The 19,815-nt window shown below is 31.2% G+C and overlaps 2 protein-coding genes across 3 annotated transcripts in view; one reads left to right on the top strand and one right to left on the bottom strand.

The window, feature by feature from the left end:
* LOC130894093 (pH-sensitive chloride channel 2-like) overlaps positions 1-6,021 on the bottom strand; it is a 51,266-nt gene extending 45,245 nt beyond the window's left edge. The window contains exon 1 of the mRNA XM_057800672.1: positions 5,841-6,021. Within this exon, the coding sequence (XP_057656655.1) occupies positions 5,841-5,941 (101 nt within the window). The 5' untranslated portion in view covers positions 5,942-6,021. The remainder of the gene's footprint in view (positions 1-5,840) is intronic.
* A 7,656-nt stretch (positions 6,022-13,677) lies between these two features.
* Positions 13,678-18,177, top strand: LOC130894110 (protein fuzzy homolog). Of its 2 annotated transcripts, none has more exons than XM_057800698.1 (6): positions 13,678-13,857; positions 13,914-14,035; positions 14,247-14,520; positions 14,571-14,768; positions 14,823-15,022; positions 15,073-18,177. In XM_057800698.1, the coding sequence occupies exons 1-6, from the start codon at positions 13,780-13,782 to the stop codon at positions 15,461-15,463; spliced, it is 1,263 nt and encodes a 420-aa protein (XP_057656681.1). In that variant the 5' UTR covers positions 13,678-13,779; the 3' UTR covers positions 15,464-18,177. The 2 variants fall into 2 exon arrangements, with proteins under 2 accessions (XP_057656681.1, XP_057656682.1); XM_057800699.1 differs by having other exon boundaries at positions 13,682-13,857; positions 14,271-14,520.
* Positions 18,178-19,815: the final 1,638 nt, after the last annotated feature.

Here is a 19,815-nt window from a genome sequence, read left to right as displayed (position 1 = left end):
TTTGGATAGCAAACCTGAAATGAACTCATGAATCGTAGAATTCCAAACAACTGAATACCGTTTTCTATTCTTCTAAAATAACTTCAAAAAAGATTTGGACAGTAACCTCAAACAAGCTTTACAAATTATGAACTCGGTACTCTTCGAACTTTATGCTTTTTAAATATTGGTTAGGTGAGATGAAAAGTTCTTAGGCTAACACATAGATGGCGCTTCTAGTATTAAACCCATATAATTTTCAAATAGCCCCAAATTTCAAAATACTCGTGTATAAATTTGTCAGCATATTGTACATTTGTGAGTTAAGCATGTTGAGTGCTTGAGAAACTTTCTTTAGCTTGAAAAATCGATTAAAATGAATTTATTGTATCAATAAAGCATTGTTTTTGGGCAAAAAAATTTTATTGGAAGCAACGCTTGACTTGATAAACTTATTCGCTCTTTTCTTCAGGAAAATTAACCATTGAAAAGTGGTTTTCTAAGTTTAAGCGAGGTGAAATAAGTACCGAGGTTGATACATGCCGTTAACGTCCAAAGTGGCAGTCACCGAAGAAACAAAATCCATAACAGAAGGTATATATTGGACATATCGTGAGAGGATATTTGGATATGCGACCAAAAACAACGAATTGATAATTCTGAGCATTGTTCGAGGCTATTCAATCGTAATAAATTCGATTTTGCATGGATATCTGACCATGGATGAAACATCACTATAATTCCATACCGGAGTACAATTATCAGTCTGCCGAGTGAGGTGCAAGTGATGAACCGACTCCAAAGCATCGGGAAAGTCGGATAGCAAGGTTATGGCATCAGTATTAAGTAATTTTCATGGTATAATACATATCAACTATATTAAATAGGGAAAAATCATAAACAGCGAATATTACATAAGGTTATTGGGGCGTTTTAAGAACGAAATCGGCCCCATTTAAAAAAGAAAGTTTTGTTTTATTAAAACAATGCACCGGGGTACAAATCAATAAAAATAATGGCTAAATTACATGAATTGTGTGCCAAATTCCTTCGACATTGTCCAGATCGGGTTCCTAGCGACTTTTTCTTTTTTTCAGATCTCAATTGGACGTTCGCTAGACAAAAATTTTGCTTCTATGAAGGGGTTATCGCCAAAACTGAAGCCAATTATGAGTCTAAATAGAAAATCGTACTATAAAATGATATCAAAAAATTTATATGACCGATATAATCATTGTATTGCACTCGAAAGCAAATCTGTTTAATAATTTAATCAAATTATCAAAAGAAAAATATTTTTCCCATGTTAACCAACGAACTTTTCAATCTTCATTACTTGACCGTTATTGTTGGTTCTAATCGTAAGATAATCTAAATTTCTAAATTTCTAAAAATCTAAAAATTTCTAATTTTCTTTGGATAAATATATTATTATAATCTGGTAGAGCCTTTAGGAAATGTTATACAGGGTCTTTCATTGCATTAAGCGGAAAAATTCGATCAAAAATCACCAAACAATTACATGTCTATGAAGCATAGATTAATCGCAAATTAACAATCAAAGCAAAGGTTTAGTCAATCAAAGCTTTTGGAACGTTTAAGTTCCTCCCTAAAAGTATTTAGAAAAATTATTCGAGTGCAGTGAATAAAAAAAATTTACTACCAAGAAGTACCTGAATACCCATCAAAAAAGGAGATGGGGTTACCTTAGGTTAAATAATTTTATTTCACTTTTTACGTTTTAGTTTAAAATAATTAAATCGAAAAGTTTTGAATTAATAAATTGAGTCATACACAGTTATTAAATTATGAGTTTCAATCCAGGCTCTATAAGTTAAGGGATAATATTCTAAAGAAAATTAATATAGAAATATTCTAATTTAATTTTCTGTTTAAAGACTTTTCATAAATTTTATATCATGGCTTTTTGGTAAAGTTGGAAAATGTATCTAGATTATTACCGACTTACAAATAGAAAACTAAGAAAACAAAATGTTTAAAAGAAGCTACTTTTGAGACAAATGACAATTTGTTTTAAATTTATTGACTAATTTTTTGCTTCTATTCTAAATATATTTACTTGTCGAGAAACTTATTGAAATATATATTTATATAACCTAAATTGGCAACTGCCAACTGCCTTTTATGTAGTATCACCATCTATGAAGAAATTGAAGACCGTTTGGTCCTTGGTCCGATCAGTTTACCATGAAAATCGCAAGTTCACTTTCTGTAGCACATGCACGCGCGTCGTTCTTCTTTACCGGAGCCTATAGACGCTCGTCTCTAGGTGAGAATATGTTAGACAGCTCGAAAAACATCTGCCGTTTATTAGAACAGAGTCAGGTCAGCGACCTTTCTTCATGCTCTAAGCTGTGCAAGTTTATGATCAACTCTGGGTCGCCTATAAGGCTTTCTTGGTTGAAACCTATATGAACATTAGGAGGAAAGAGTAGCAGACTGATAATAGTACAAATTGGCAGTTCAAATGCTTATTTTAAAGGTAGTTTATTGATTATTGGATCCACTCATATCGGTGACCACCATGAGGATATGAATAGTGAATGGTCGAACGAGTAATAATATTAATGGATAATGCAAGTTATCACTCGAGACTTAAAGAAAATTTCTCACAACCAAGTGAAAGATTAATGAAGAAGAGAAAATGTGGAAGTTTAACAGTATTATTGATGGAATGATCGAGTCATACACACAGATTGTAAATATTGGAAGCGACAGTTCATCCTCTGATTAGGATATTCATACTAGTAAGTTTTTATAATAAAATTATTATTTATAAACCTAACGTTGTTCAAAGTTTGAACCCTTACCACTATATAACCAGTATGATAAAACATACCTTGCGGAATAATAAATATTTAAAAAAAAATTGCCCTTTTTCCCTTCAGCTGTTTAGAAGTTATTAACAGATTAATTAGTTGAAAATGTAAGTGTCCACCTGACATATTCATTATATTTATGAAAATGTTATTTCACACGAAAATAGTCGAATTATAACTTGAAAAATTATTTCAACTGTCTACTAAAATATGTTTTACGTATGCTTTATTATTTTAATACTCTGCCATGAAAAAAATAGAGTATAATTTCTAATACAATGTTAGCTATGAAAAATTTAGTATTCGGGAATTCTCGAAAAGTACCTTTTATGTGGCAAATACAGCAAACATTTACCAAGATTGTTCAAAATCAACATTTAGATCTCTCTATCTAATTGGAAAAAAAAATTAACAAACATAATTTTAATTTTCCTTCAATTACTTGTTTCTTAGACCTTTTTATATGTTTATGTTCCTAAATTGTTTTGATTTTAGGTCTACTCTAATTTAAAATTAGTCTTTTTTTTAAGAAAGGTAAAAATTTAACGTTTCGACTACTTTCAGCCTTTATCAAAATATGATTTGACACTGACAATTTGCGTAGTTAGTCAATACATCACCTATATCATGAATATCAAAGAAATAATTTTTTTTAAATTATTTAGATCTTTTCTATCATTTAAAGCTTTTTTGTTCTTATGAATGTGAACCATATCTAGAAATTCTCTTTTTCATGTATTAGATTCCATGAATATTTATAATTGAATTTATGTTTTTTTTTGATATTTCGTGGTTCGTTAATGCAGATTCATTTTTTTTTATCGTATTGAATGACTATTTGCTAAGTCCTGTGATGTCTGTCCTATGTAGACAACGTCATAATCAGTACAAAGTACTTGATATATAATATTACTTCTTTTGTTTTTGTTATTTTAGATTTTAGTTTAGTGAAATATTGCCTGTATTAAGTCCTCTGCGACTTATACGAATATCATATGTACAAGGACTTTCCCAATAATTCGAATCGAATTATTTCAATAAATATGAAATTAGAATAAGTCATAATGTACTTAATACATTATCCAAATATTTCACCAAACTGAAATCTAAAACATCCAGAAAAGAAGTAACATAGTCCACATAGGGCAAATATCTCAGTATTCAGAAAATAGACTGAAGGTCCATCAATACAATAAAATATAAAAGTAGTCGAAACGTCAAATTTCGACCTATCTTAAAAAAACTAATTTCAAATTAGAAGAGACCTGAATCAATATGATTTAGAAACATAAAATTTTAATTTTTTATATTCATTTCGCAAATCAGACTAATATTTTTAACAATGAATACAACGGAAAATCGATGTTGTATCCATAACAATATTAAATATTAAAATAAACTGTCAAACATTACTTTATTGGACTTACACTGATACTGAGATGAATATGGTTATTACTTTGTTCAGTTCACATTTACAGATAATTTATCCGTACAAAGCTGAAATTTGTCACACTTCAGAAGGTTTGGACACAAGGAAATCGTAGTTATGTTTCTGTTCAGGAGAGCTGATGTTAGAAAAAATAGATTTCCATATATTGATATTTTTTCTGACGAAAGCACTTGTACGACAAGTGTTTCTTTTTCCAAAAAATTGTCGACATTTGTGGGAAGGCAATTCCCATTACGTAATTAAAACAAGAAGACAGTATTTGAAAAAACTGAATGCTAAGACTCTATTCCTACATCACGACGGCTGTCCTGTTAATCTTACACAAAGAATTGAATAATCAGTGGGCCTGGTAGATCCACAGACCTTACAATAATGCTTTTGGACAATTCCGAAAACTTATTGAAAAATCTACAAATATAGGGGAGAATTAGTGAAATCTCACTTTCATTATGAGGTTTTAAATTTACTTTAATTGGATTAAATTAGATGAGATAGGGTGTAAGCTCGTGAATCTACTCCACAATACTTTAAACTCTCTTCATAAAAGAGCTCTCTTTAGCTCTTCTTTGTCCTTTGAGGAGACCATCAGGCGCTTTGGCTTGAACCTTTCGATGTCATTGGGCAAGTTGTAAAGCTTGCTTTAGTGTTTAAGCCGCACTCGTATGAATGCAGAGCACTCACACATGGCGTAGCTTGCGGTTTCGTCTTTCTCCATGCACTAACGGCACTCCGGATCGTCTGTAATACCCATGATGTGGAGATAGCGTCTTAGATGGCAGTGTCCGGCTAAAAGTCAGGTCACTAGTGGGATTTGGTGCCTATTTAATTGGAGCAGTTGTTTCGTATGGGACTCACTGTCCATCTACATGTGCCTTCGCTTGTCTCATGCTAGGTGTCTCTATCCATCTCTGCCGAGCCCGCCTTGCGAGTAGACCGTTGAAAGACGCGATGGCGACGCTTTTGGCAACACCAAGGACGGGTTCTGGACCCATCGATGAGTTGAAAAATTAGTCGACAACTGTTTTAGAAATTTGGTATATATGTTGATTCTATACATACTTTTCCCAATAACACTACAGAAAAAAAAGTTTTCTTCGAAATTTCCGTAGCATACTTTGTTTCGTTCAAACTCAAATTATAGTAGAAATTAATCTTTTGTTAAGTAGGTCTAAATCTCAAGAAAAAACTTGTAATCGTGAACTTTTTATCTCCTGCAAGAGTCATTTCATCTATACGAGGACATATTGTGTATCTCATTTTGAAAAATCGTTTATTTATCTACCTGCCTAATAATAAATACATACTCCTTCGCTTATAACAAATTTTTTTTTAATCTCTAAAGATATTTAGATCGTCTATGCTTCTAAATCGATGCCGCTTTTAAACTTATACAAATATAAAAAGAAGATATGTAGAAGTATAATCAGTGTACGAATTATGAAGTTTAATATATGACCTGTAACATATATTGTTACTGTTTTTTACTACAATTTTTTTACGTTACTATTGTTAATATTTCAAGTATTTTATATTCCATAAATCAAGTTTGTGACAATCACTGTTTTCCTTACCTAACTGTAGTGCATGACACTAACTTTGAATTGGCGCAACACAAAAACACAATAAAAACTATTTTACTACCGATATTTTGATCTGTAGGTGGGTGCTGCATCTCGATACGATCGGCTGACAATATGATCAACTTATTTTTTACTGCACTCACTTTCGGTAGTAAGATTCAACAAGGTTTACTTCGAATTACTCATAATTTATAACCGCAATATAATAAACATTTATATGATGATGGAATTTAGTCTGGGGGCTCAAATTTAGCATAATGTGACGTGAATGCGGTGAATATTTTTTCAATAATTCTTATCTTTATCAGTAATAATTCCAATAAAATAAGAAAAAATTTTGGAAAATCGACCAGAAATTTCTGTGAAACGAATTATATCATGAAAATTCAATCATATTAATATATTGTACGTGAATGTAGAAGAAAAAGAAGCAAATTTTGAATTCGGTACTACCTTGATTAGAGAAGATAAAAAATAAAAGAAGTAAAAACACAAGGTACAGAAGATTTTCTGTACAAAATTTGATTTCAGAACAAAAAGATATACAATCGAAGAGCAATGAAAATATGGAAACGTACCGTAATAATGAAGTCAAGTTATACAATGCTGTTCATATGTATGGAATAAATTCAATTTTAGCGTTATTATGTACTAAGTGAAAAAAAAACTGGAACAGGTCTTTTTTTATTCATAAATTGAAATTTACAGTATGAAAATATTATGCCTCTTCCGTATCCTCTCTGAATTATAAGGATCGCCTCGAAAATTTCAAATGAGATAGGGGATTTTAGTCCTCTATTAAAAGTTCAAAATTATAACCAGTCACTCCTTTACAATAATTGAGGCAATTTTGAAATTCTCGTACATTTTGTATGACCTTAGGGGTTATTTTCTTAATTTGTTCCGTTATTCTAGCTTTCAAATCAGCAATATTCACTTTAGATTTTAGATAATCTCATAAGAAGGAATCGAGAGGAGTCAAATCCGGTGATCTAGCCGAGCCTCCGTTCATTCAGTACATCTTCAATGTACAGAATTCTTACCTTCTATCAGGATTTTCTTGATTTAACTCCTGAACCAGCTGAACTTTGTAAGGGTGGTATTTTCCTTTATGCAAAACTCTCAAAATAGATGATTTACTTACATCATTATCAGCGGCAAGTTCTCGAGTTGTCTTCTGCGGATTTTCTCCAATCTCTATCTAACTTTTTCATCAGTAAATTGAACGTTTCTTCCTGATTTTGTTTTTCAATATTTTCCACATTGCCAGTTTCACGCAAATTTTTTCAATTTTTCTGCTAACTGTAGACTGCGAAACGTGTTGACTAGGATCTTTATTATCAAAAATTTCACAAACCTTCTTTTGAATCCTATTTTTATTACCACAACCAATCATAATTAACGTCTATTATTTGAGTCTTGGACAAATGAGCCATTGATACGCGCCCAAAGATTATACTGACTTCTTTTAGTAACTTGAAATATTTAAATGATAACTAGATTCATATCAATTGTGTATTTGGCTTTTTGATTAATATTTCAGTATCTTCAAAGATTTTTTCCTGATATTTAGCAGATTTTTAAAATATATTTCAATAAGCCAGGCAATTTTGCTGATTTAGGATAACGAAGAAATTAACAAAATAACCCCTGAGGTCATACAAAATATTGTGCTAGAATTCCAAAATCGCATCAGTTATTATCAAGAAGTGACTGGTGGTTTTTTCACATAGTACATAATAACAATAAAATTTATTCCATACATAAGATATACAAAAGTTATTATCTAGAAACTATCGGACTAGCAAAAAATGGTAGAACAACTAAAAGTGGGTGAAAACCACAAAAAAAGTATGAAAGACAAAATTATAGGTAAAATACCTAGAAGATCCAGAGTGAGCGAAATTATTTATGGAATAGCGAAGTGGCAGTGAATGGCAACGTGGCAAGAGAGATGGTTATAGAAAGTAATATTATTGGAACCTAAAGAAACGGAAAGAAGCGTAAAAAGAGCCGAAAAAAACGGAAAATATTGTTGCTTCAAAGCTATTACTGTGAAGGGAAACAAAATAGCCGGCAGATTAGCTAAATTAGCAGCAAACAAACCCCTTATAGAACCAGAATCCTTTGGTGAGATTAGCTACAAAATAATAGAAAAGGAGTTAGCTGGGGCAAAACTAATTACTGGGACAATCTACAGGGGTTGTGACAGGCACAAGTAGGAAACTAACCAAGAGAAGATCTGTTGAATGTTGAATGAACAGGACACTGTCGCCTCTATGAACAGCTGAAGACGCTAGGTTTAGCAGAGAGTGCAACGTGTAGAGACCTAAAGGAAGAAATATCTATCCACAGCGAAAATAGCGAAAAAGAGTGGAGCCTAAAAAAAGTCCTAAATCTAATACTGGTAGCCAGAAGACCGAAAAAGAAGCCTTTTCGGATACGTATTATAAAGATGGAAAGAAAATTCTCTAAAACGTGGAAGAAGATACACTGATGGTATCAAGAAAGATTTAGAAATTTAGATCTGTAGCAAAATAAATTTTCTCATTGTAGATTCAAAGCTAGCAAGGGTTGGGCTGAAAACATTGAAACGCTAAGCTGCACTGAAAATTACTAAATCAGTTGGAACGTCAGTATATTAATTCCATTTTAATTCAGCCAAGTATTGGTAAAATTAAATAGATATTTATAATGTAGAATGAGTAAAAATTGAGGCATCTGCAAAAATTACCCGAAAAAATGTCAAGATCTCAAGTAGAATGAATATTGTCAATATAATCACGCCACTAATTTACGTTCAATGAGCATTGACAAAGTAGAAGACAGTAAACTTGTAATAATACTATAAAAAACGCGTAGAGTATACAAGATAAGAGTTTAGAAAGAACTAGTAGTATGAAAAAAGCATAATTTCAATTGGTAAGAATTATGATATGAATTGTAAATTCAAGTAAGTATATGATTTGAAGGGTAGATATTACAGAAAGTCTAAAAATTTAAATATTTTTTGGTCTTTGCAGTTTTTATGTATAATGAATATCAAACTGTGCGTATAGACTATAATTTTCAATGTTTGAGCTTCAATTAATTTTTTTTCGCATTATCTCTCATTTGTTTCTATTAAATCAGAATCTCTTGATCCATGTCAATATAATTTGCTTTCGTTTTTAGAATAAAAATTTTAATTATGTATAATTTCATGTTATATTACAATAAAGGGATGCTCTGTTATATATAAGATATTATTTGACTAAAAATAAACTCAACTGATCTTGATACAAATGGAATACAAAAAATATAACAGCTTGGATTAACCAAATTAAAATCTATTCGCAAATGTTTTTTTATCTGACTAAACTGACTAAAATTTCATCACTTCAGATGGTTCGTTTCCCAGTATTTAAAACATAGAAATGAATAAATTCTTTTTTCCAATGAAAAAGTTGAGTCAGATTGTTGTTTTTTTTGTTGAGGGCTCAATACTTTTCGTGCTAGTAAAGAGTGGGGATCTGAAACCATCAGTGGCAAGGGTGGTTATATTCTAGCATGTTTATCATACCAGATTCTAATAATTCTAATACTTCTCTACTTTCTGTCTCGCACCTATCAAATAGTTAAAACTCTATTGACTTACCTGTTCACACTGCTTGCCAGTTAGCCATACACAGAAAGAGTACACAAGCCTACCCTAGACATATTCTGTGTGTTAAAAACTATTAGTTGAGATAAAATTCATTCAGTTATCAAAAGAATGAACGTGATGAAAAAAAATTGATTCAAATTAATTAAACTGAAAATATATTTGTGTATGTCATATATGATTAAAAAATACGTCTCATCTGGTTATCAGATCGGTGAAGGTAGATCTCCCAAGGTCTCCTCTAATATGAGATTTTCACTTTTATTAACTGTAACCCAACTATTTTGATATTTGAGAAATAAAAATTATGTAGAAACTTCCCTCTGTACGGGGAATATTTCAATGGCGATAAATGACATCCAATAAAATGGAACCAAGGAAAATATATAGTTTCCGCTATTTTCTTTTTGAAACTGTTTTTTTCTGAGTTGCTTTGGAGAAAAATGAAAATAAATCGCAACCATTCTGATTTTAGTATAAATATTGAATAAAAATCATTGAAATACTATATTATGATTAATTATAGCTATTATTAGCTTATAGAAAAATTGAAGCTAATAGTCAATATGATAATGTTTCAAGATTGAATTATTTTTAAGTACTTCAGATTAAAATGAGTTGAAGGGGACCATCTTAAAAATAAAAAGAGAATTTTATATTTTTTAGCAGATCCTTATTGAGTAGTTTACAAAAGGGACGGGAGAAGCAATCTGAAATTTTAATTTTCTACCCTAAAAATACGTTGTCTCAAGATGAAAACTATTGTCTTATATTGCACGATTTGGTTTATCAAATGTTAGTACAAGTGACTTCAATAGTTCAAATTAAAATGTTTTACACACTGATTCATTTTATGACACATTTACTGTCAAATATTGAACGAGATAATTTCTAAAGTAATTCGTTTTATTAACGGATTGTTTGATTTGTGTAATAATAATTTGAGTACAATTGAAAATAAAAATTCTAGTTTACACATAATATTTGTATTTCAAATGAACGTATAAAGCAAATATTTATAGTTGAATAAATTATTCTACTTTTTATCACAATTCTTAAGCCCTTCCATTAATAAACCTTATCTTGAGTATCGTGCGGGATACAACTTTGCCGGATGCGACTCGTGCTTAAGCGACGTACCAATTTATCATTAAATAGAAGGAAAACTCGATACTTATGAAGGTATCTAGTATACGATTCAACTTTTTGTAGAAGGTACCGTTGGTACTGCTTAACATATATACATATGGCAGACAAAAAAGTAATGGCGAAAGCCTTGGCAGACATGGAATAGATATTGAATTAAGGTCGATCCACACATATCCGTGCCGTGAGGTGACGTTCGGTGAAAAGAGTTTGCTCGATTCACTATTCAATATTTTCCGTGTGTATCTCAATTTTTTAAATGAACGACGAGCTTCTCATCGAGTTGGTTCGGGAACGATCAGCTCTTTACAATATGAAGGACCCCAAGTTGTCACGTTCTCGTTAATGTTTGAGCACCGTATTTCCCTCTTTAGTTAACTAAGAATTTTGTCAGCAGTCATGTTCGCTTTCATGTATCTCCATATATCCTCCTCATATTCCTGCATCATCGCCTGAAATGTAGAAGGAGTTTTACTTCTTCTTCTTATTCTACTGCCTTGCACCTACAGTGCGTTGGTGATTAACTTATGGTGAGACATCTATTTATAGCGATATGATACGTACATATGTTATTTATGCCAGTTCAGTGTTTTATATTTGATTTTTCCTTGTATGATAAATTGAAGTATTGTATATCTTTCTCTTCTAAGAACATGATCCAAGTATCCAACATTTCGCACCTTCATCAAGTTGAACAACTCTCTCTCAGTCTCTCTTCTTAATACATCCTCGTTCCTCACTCTGTCGAAGGCTTCTAGTTTATTGATGGACGATAACCTTAATGTCCATGTTTCCATGCCGTTCAGTAAAATTGACCACACATAAAATTTGACCATTCTATACCGAAGTTCAAAGGAGAGATTACGGTTACACAACATCGGTTTAAATTTAATGAATGCCTGTCTTACGTGTTCAATGCGGCGTTTAATTTCCTGCTGAGGGTCCCATTTCTCATTTATAGTTATTCCTAGATATTTAAATGTCTTCAATTGCTCGATCTATATGCAGTTGGGCACTTAATATTGCATTTCTACTTATTGCCATGCACTTGGTTTTTGTTACATTTATTTTTAAGCTATATGATTTCCCAATATTATTTATTTTATCCAGTAATAACTGCATCTTGAGTACGTTGTCTGTGAGTTTTGCCGTATCGACCGCATAGCGAATATTATTCAGCAGGAATCCATTAACTTTAACGCCATAATCAGAGCCTTCAAGAGCTTCAGCAAAGAAATTCTCTACATAGAGGTTGAACAGCATAGGAGACAAAATACACCCCTGGCGTACCCCTCTTAAAACTTTGAAGACTTTTGTGTTGATTTTCTGATACTGCTTAACCCGTGCTTTCTGGTTCTAGTAGAGGATTTTTACACATTAAGGTAAATAGACATTTTGTTTATTCTATGACAGAGTATTTTAACTTCAATAATTCCATTATTAACTCGGCAGCTGAGGACCGTCGAACCAGATGAATTGATATTTGCTTATTCACAAATGTAAGCATTTGTCATATTACGGCGATATATTTTGTTCTTAATTGATGTTGCGTCAATTCAGCCTGGCCGCGTTGTCACGTTCGTAAAGTCGAAGCAACAAAATTCTGTAATTTTTTTGGTTCATCAAGTTGTTTACTTCTTAAGATTTTAAGAATAATGCGAATCGGGCATTATTTAGAGAATTCGTGGACTTGAAACTACATAAATTGCAAACAAATTTTTCGAGCACGGTAAGTACACCATTTTCGTCACAATCTTCAGAACCTATTAATACAAAAGTTTGTTAAAAATGTTCGTTCTTTCTGAAGATTTGTAAACGACGTTGCTTTGCCTTCCCGAATAATTGAGGATTGAACTCGCAACCAGTTAAGACATAATACATTGGCAATTATTGACAAAATAAATCACCTACGTTTCAACGATGAAACGTCAATGATTATTTTTTTTTGTTGATAAACACCTTGACGAACTTATTAATATTAGTTAACATTATAATTAGATTCTGTATGGAAGCATTTTATCAAAATATTTGTTGTTGAGTCAATATAGTACGATTGGTATATAATTTTTGTATATGCTTCTTCAGGCAAATCCAGTTTTAAGTTTATCATTAATTGAAAATAAAAAGTTCTCTCATTTCGAATGTATCGAAAGTAAGTACCATTTTTTCAAATGATTTATTGAAACATTCAGTAATGCCCCTAAAAGTCGGCAACCAGCATAACAACTCGAATTTTATTTGCTCATTCATGTGCAAATACACATCGTTTCATAAGCGTACGGAAATTGTGTTTCATCCTAAGGTCCAAAATTTTTTTGGAATTCTCAGTTTCATATTGGATTGAAATTTAAACTAACCCAAATCGCTAGTAATGTTTAAATCGTAGTTTACTAGTAAACCCCATATATAAAAGGTGAAAAAGTCGATATCTAGAGTTAAACTGACCTATAAGGTTTAAACTACACTAGCAAAATTGCGCCTATGGTGGGTAAAGAAAGGGAGGAGTATTTAATATGGGAGTAAAGTTAGAAAAGCTCTATAGAATAAATAACAGTTCAAAAACCTTCCAGAATAGTGCCGATGTAGACAAAGGTTATGTCACAGAACATAACCAACATATATTCAGGAAATACCGAAATCGAAACTGGATGGAAATGAATACAGTATTCTGCGTTGTAAATTTAAATGAACCGCGAAAATAGATTAGTTCTGGCACGTACTATCGAGAGCGCTGGCATCGAAAATACGCCAAGTTGTTTGCATTGAATAACAATGGAGTTTACATATCTTCTTAGAATATATTCTGTGGAGTATGCCATGAACGTATCAGTGGTAGAAGAATTAATAAATAATAATAAAATTATGATACTGAATACAGGATGCTTTACCTTAAAACCTTACCTATTGGGACGTTCATTAATACAAATTTCACAATGTTGCCTTTTTCTATTGGTGTATATAAAAATATAAGGCAGTTTAAAGTAATTATTGAAAATTGTCAAACACGCTATGTAACTATATAACCTTCAATGTCTAGCTACAAATAATTGAACAATTAAGAAGAAGAAGACATGACGTTTTTATATTAGGCTAGTTAATTTTGAAAAGATAATTATTTATTCTAATATTTATTGATAGAAAATGTCAGTTTATATTACTTGCGGAACTTCTGGCGGCGGTTTACCGATATTTTCGAGAAAAAAAGGAAACGCTGAAACAGTAAGATACTTGAATTAGTTTTCACTGTCATTTGGAAAATATTTGTTTTATTTTAGCTCCCATTTTCTGTAATAGGATCTTTGAATGGTATACATATGTTTGGAAAACCTTTCGGTATAGAAATCTTAGATACTTTAACTGATGACTATACCATAAGTTGGAAGGAATTTGAAGACAGGTAATTTTTATTTTGAATTGATAATTCCTCTTTACATTCAATTGCTGATGGTAAATTCGTTCATCACCCTGTCTTCATTGTATATTTTTACCATCTACTCTCACTTTATCCCATCTTCTCTTCTCTTCGTTTCGATTATTTCTTAACTTGTCTTTATCTTCCATTCTACTACTAACTTTTTCACAAGAAGCTACAAGTTTGAGTTTTTTAGTATTATTTTAATTGGGGTTGCTAGTGGGTGTTCTATAGATGTCCTTAATAGAGTACTTGTTGATATATTCAACACTACAGTGTTAATAGTTGGTATAAAGGAATTGAAACTACAAAGAAACATAGAAAGACTAAAAAGAGAATTGAGAATAGCATGTCCTGTTATTGATAGAATAATGGATTCACTTGATTGTGGAGATGCTAACAATAAACATACTTCAGATATAGTAGGATTTGCAGAAACAATCTTATGCACTGAAAATCATTTAATACAGGTGAGTTTTTTTGTATAATATAATACATTTAATCTAATTTACACTTATAGATAGTTTTAGATTCCTTTACAGAATATGTTGATTCAATGTTCAGTTGTATATTAGTGGAAGGAAAAATAGCAGCAGCTACAGAAAGTTGGTGGTCATTACACCCCGATGAATTAAGATTGCTCTCTTTGTTAGCCGTATCTGAAAATACAACAGATTCTAAAGATATTCCTGTATTTTTACCGCATAAGAGTCCAACTGTAAGACAAATTATCAATAGTTGAGAATAATTCTAATATTTATTATTTTTTTAGGTCGCTTTTAGATTTGTAGTATGTACTTTGATACCAGAGGTGCAATTGTGTTGTTTGTGTGGTCCTACACCTCCTCTTAATGAAATTGAGTTATCTGCTACTCAGATTTTTAGGAATTCAGCTGATATTTTAAATGCTGCTGCACAGTGTATTCCCAGAAACTTTCCTGCTTCCTATATTATTGATTCCAGTATTTTGGGGTGAGAATTTTTTTTTGTATGTGTCAGTACTGATTTTTATTGTTTTGTAGGCAACTACTAGTAAATTGTGTTTCTAAAAAATATATGATATCAAAAAGTCCTCAACAGCTGACTAAGAAATCAGCAACAAGTTCTCATCGTTTGGATATCCTCAGGACTTTCTTCTATAGAGCGGTTTTAAATAATTTGATATTGTCTGAAGATTCTTATGATAAACAAAATAATTCAATCTTATCCAATGAATGTGATAATTTAGAGGTTGTAGAAAATGCTGGGATAGAGACTTATTGGTGTTCTGAATATCATAAATGTCATGCTTTAAGAATTGGTGATAATGTATTAAGTATATTATATAATTCAACTGTACCTACAAATGCTCTAAGAGCTATTACGGAAAAGACCCTTAGACAATTAATATCAGACAAACAGGTTTGTTGGTAATAGGAATGTGTTGTATGACCACTAAGAATTCAACAAAATTTGGCAGGTTGTCATCATGGAGATTAATAAAAATGTCAATGTTTTTTCAAATATTTCAAACGATTTTAAAATTACAGCTATGTAAAGATTCCCAAAATCCAATGTGACATACTTTGTTATGAAAAGTTTTTTTCAAAACTCAAATTCAATATTATCATTTTGACTTTCTCAAAAAGTAAGTTTTTAAAAATTTTCAAAAAATTCCTATAAAAAGATCACTTTCAAAAAGTATAAACTATTTATAGAAAATTTTTAAAAATACTCTTTATGAGAAAATCAAAATTTTTAATTTGATTTTTCAAAAATAATTTTTATAACTAAATATGTTGTATGCCATTAAAAGAAAAAGCATTTAACACGTTCGTGGACAGTACCTGTTGGTTATTTTGATTTTAATGCAGTAGGTTAGGTTAGGAGTCTCTCTGTTTAAGGTCTATCTTTATGTGTATAGGTTGTTTCATACCTAGAATAACATTTTAGTCACCCCCCACTACTCGACGCAGATAAATGCGTCCTGCTAAATTTTAAGTAGATTGCCTACCGAAACCTTGACATAACGCTGTAATGCGCGTCCTATGCTGATAAACGTTTTGTCATGATATGAATAAGTTAACTGCCACTTACCGTAGACGGGTATTAGTGCTATAGAATTAAATAAAAATAATTTTCAAAAGGATCTTTATTCGAATAAAAACATTTTCATCTCAATGAAACCTAAATTTAAGGATTTTCATTTCTCTCATGCCACTTCTCAAAACAGCTGGGGCATAAAGCTGGTTTCCCTATACATCCTTTGCACCTGTAGTTTATTTCCCTACGCAGATTTTTCATAGTGCATAGTGACCATTTTTTCTAGGAATAGTGTTGTTGTCTCGTTTGTTGCTCGTCTCGCAATTTTCAGACTCGTCCAAGAAAGTAGCAATTTCAGTCCTTGGCATACAAAAAACTAATTATGAGGCAGTGTCTTATAGTACACGTCACTTCCAATAGTTTTTCCAAATAGATAAGAGTTAAAGTTGAAAACAATCTTGCATCACCTTGTCTACTGGGGTCACAAGAAGATAAAGACGTATACTTCCGTTGAATGTTGTCCCACTTTGTATCCATTTCGAGGTCAGTATGGTTGAAGTGCTCAAGTAATTCCTTCTTTAGAACTTACTAATCCCAAACTCCAACTGTCGTGTACAATCCCATTATTATCATAGTGGTTGATATTTTTAAATATACTACTTCTCTGTATATAGAGCAGAAATTAAATTGATTTAGTTAGAACTAGAAAGGCATTTTGTCTGATGCTCGTAATGGAGCAGTAAAACTGAGTCCGTGAATCGTTCAAAAATTTCAATAACATCTGACTGATAAACAGAAAAAGGTGTTAAAGAGTGTTTGAAGGAAATTAGGAGAGATATTGAATCCGGAGATGAATGATTATTATCACAATAGAACAGACAAATTATCATCGTACTGTTAATACTTTATTTCGAAATTTGATTACTGGTGATATCCCATATTCTTACTACAGAAACTTATTCAGAACGTAAATTTTATATACAAAGAATTGTAGAAAATCTACTCAGCTACAAACTTTTCATTTGAAAAAATGCTAAAAATTTATAAATTTGTGCGATCAGATTGTTGCTATCTACCAGTTTGTACTTTTACTAGCAGTGCTAACCAACCTTGACGAAATGCAGATTATAAAAATAAAAATCCTTTTCAAATGAAGATATTGATGGGAATATAAGTCCTTAAATGTGAGAATAGAGCATGGAGATCGAAATCTATCAGAAATATATATAAAAATAAAAATAGCCATTAACTACCGACATCACCTTTACCGGTGGGTCGTGAGCCGTACTGTTCCAATTTACGGAACTCGATCAAACGCCGTACGGCGTCTACTCTCAGTGAACGTGTTAAAACAATTAGGATAAAAACAATGGCTATTTCAAAATGCGTAGGATTTTGGTTGGATTTTCGAAAACTTTACTTATCGGCAATTCTGAGACTGTTTTAGATGTTTAAAAAACAAATGGCATTTTTCTTAATCTCTATATGGACAGTCTTCATAACAATTTTCATCAAATTCTGAGGGGGTCAATTAATTTTTTATATATATAATAATTTCATATGGAATGACGCTGTAATTTAAGGAAAACAATCTGTTTTATTAATAATTTTAGATAAATAGATTATTTAATAATTTTAGATAAATAGATTATTTAATAATTTTATGCACATCATAGAAAGTGTTTTATTTGATTTGCTTCGTTGGTATAGATATAACGCACTTCTGCTCAATACTGTCATAAGTCAAGAATCCAAACTGTCCAGTAATAATCGTTTGAATTTAATTCCAAATTTATTTTTCACTTTTCGTATGATAACTCAAAAACTGACGAAATTACTACGATGGTGCTATTTAAGTGACATAATTTGAGATAAGTTTTGTAGTACCAATAGTACAATAAAAGAGATTTTTTTGAGTCATGACACTATTTGAGTGGAGGTGCGATATCACTGTCATAATTATTGTTTATTTATTTAATTTTTTAATTTAGAAAAAAATCTATTATACTAGTCAACAGAAAAATTAATTTAATTTTTTCCTATTGGAAAAGATTATATGATTCGTAATGTTTATAGAAAAAATAAATTGAAAAAATGGAAAAAAATGTTGTTTTGAAAAATCTTGAGTATCTATGAAATTCCAGCACTAAAAAAAATATGTTATCTTAGATCGTTTCTCATGCCTCATATATTCGGAGTCTAGATGGCTATATCTTGATGACAGCGCTCTCCATGCTTGTCCCTCAAAGCGCCCATATTTTCCGGAATTAGCTGGGAATTTAAAAGTGTATTTTCAAAGACATATTACATTATAATATGTATTGAGTATTTTTTAGATGAGGTCAGAATATTGTGAAGATCTGTAGTTCCCCAAAAAGTTTTCACAAACTTCGACAAACGCTATCCTAGCTTCTATTTTTTTTTTTTTTTCATTTAAGGGGTAACACTACTGTAGAGCCCGGTTTTTGAAGATCATTTTTGGAATTTAAAAAAAACTTTTTATCGGACACAAAATCTAATTAGATAACTTTATTATGCATGTTTTGAAGTAATTAAATTAATTATAATATAATAATGAAACTGGTACAATATTAAATTGGACGCCACCAGCTTTTTAACGAACGATGTTACAATTAATTAAAAAAGGCGGTAAAACTGGATACGCCATATGAATTAAATCAAAAATAAAAATTAAACAATAAAGAGCTATCCCTGGAGACGATTATCCAAATTAATATTCATTAACAAGAACAATAAAAAAGTTTCAACAACAAATAAATTTATTGAAAAAATACTAAATTCGCATTAACTGCGTATCCTAAAGAACATAACAAATAAAAGCAGTTATAAATTAAAAAACAACTCAAATTTATTTATATATTAAAGATAAGACGGGGACTTATCTATGGAAATCCGAGATGGTTGCAGCCCTCAACTGAATTTCCAGCTGTTGAGTTTAATTTATTTATTTGTGGTGTACCGGTGAGTCTTTTGAGTGTGGTTGAAACTGGCAGCTGTAAAAATGTGAGAATCAAATTAAATGAGGAATGAAACGGGAACACAGATGGAAATAACGGAAGAAGGAACGAGTAGAAAGAACAGATTTGAACAAAAACGAGCTTATGCTCTAACATATAAAAAACTGAATCTATTTTTTTAAAATATAATCAAAGAAGATATGATACGAATTATCATGAATATAACACATTAGAGCTGTAACAATTGTCTCATATGTTCTCTCTATGTGATTTGCTTGAGGATGTTGACGAGCGTTATAAAGAATTTTTTGCATTTTATACTGCAACATTAAATTATTGAAAACAGTACCATTGTCAATAGAAAAAACCTATGAATCGCCAAAAATAAGAAAAACTTGTTTTTCTATAAATTTCGCAATACCCTTAGCAGATACGTGAGGCATTGGATGGACAAGACACAAACTGAACATTTATTTACGTGGCGTTATAAAGAACTGACTGAGTTTAGGTCAATAGTAAAGTTTAGAGATAGGAGATATAGTTTTAGTTATGCCCAAATGAGCACTTAATTCATTGCCATGAAATAACTTTAATATGTTAGTTCTGTTAGGGGTCGGAACAAGAATCTTCCAATTAGATAAGTTACTAGAAATTGGATTAGACGAGAAGATATGTTTATACAAAATATTACTGTCAACCTTAAAGTGGGGTACGAATCAGGATTATGTGAGCCCTTTTCTATCATAGAAGTATACCAAGTATCTG

This window comes from Diorhabda carinulata, chromosome 5 (genome assembly GCF_026250575.1).
Source record: "Diorhabda carinulata isolate Delta chromosome 5, icDioCari1.1, whole genome shotgun sequence".
Taxonomy (NCBI): domain Eukaryota; kingdom Metazoa; phylum Arthropoda; class Insecta; order Coleoptera; family Chrysomelidae; genus Diorhabda; species Diorhabda carinulata.
Note: the sequence above shows the minus strand (reverse complement) of the source record. Positions and strands in the feature narration are given on the sequence as shown.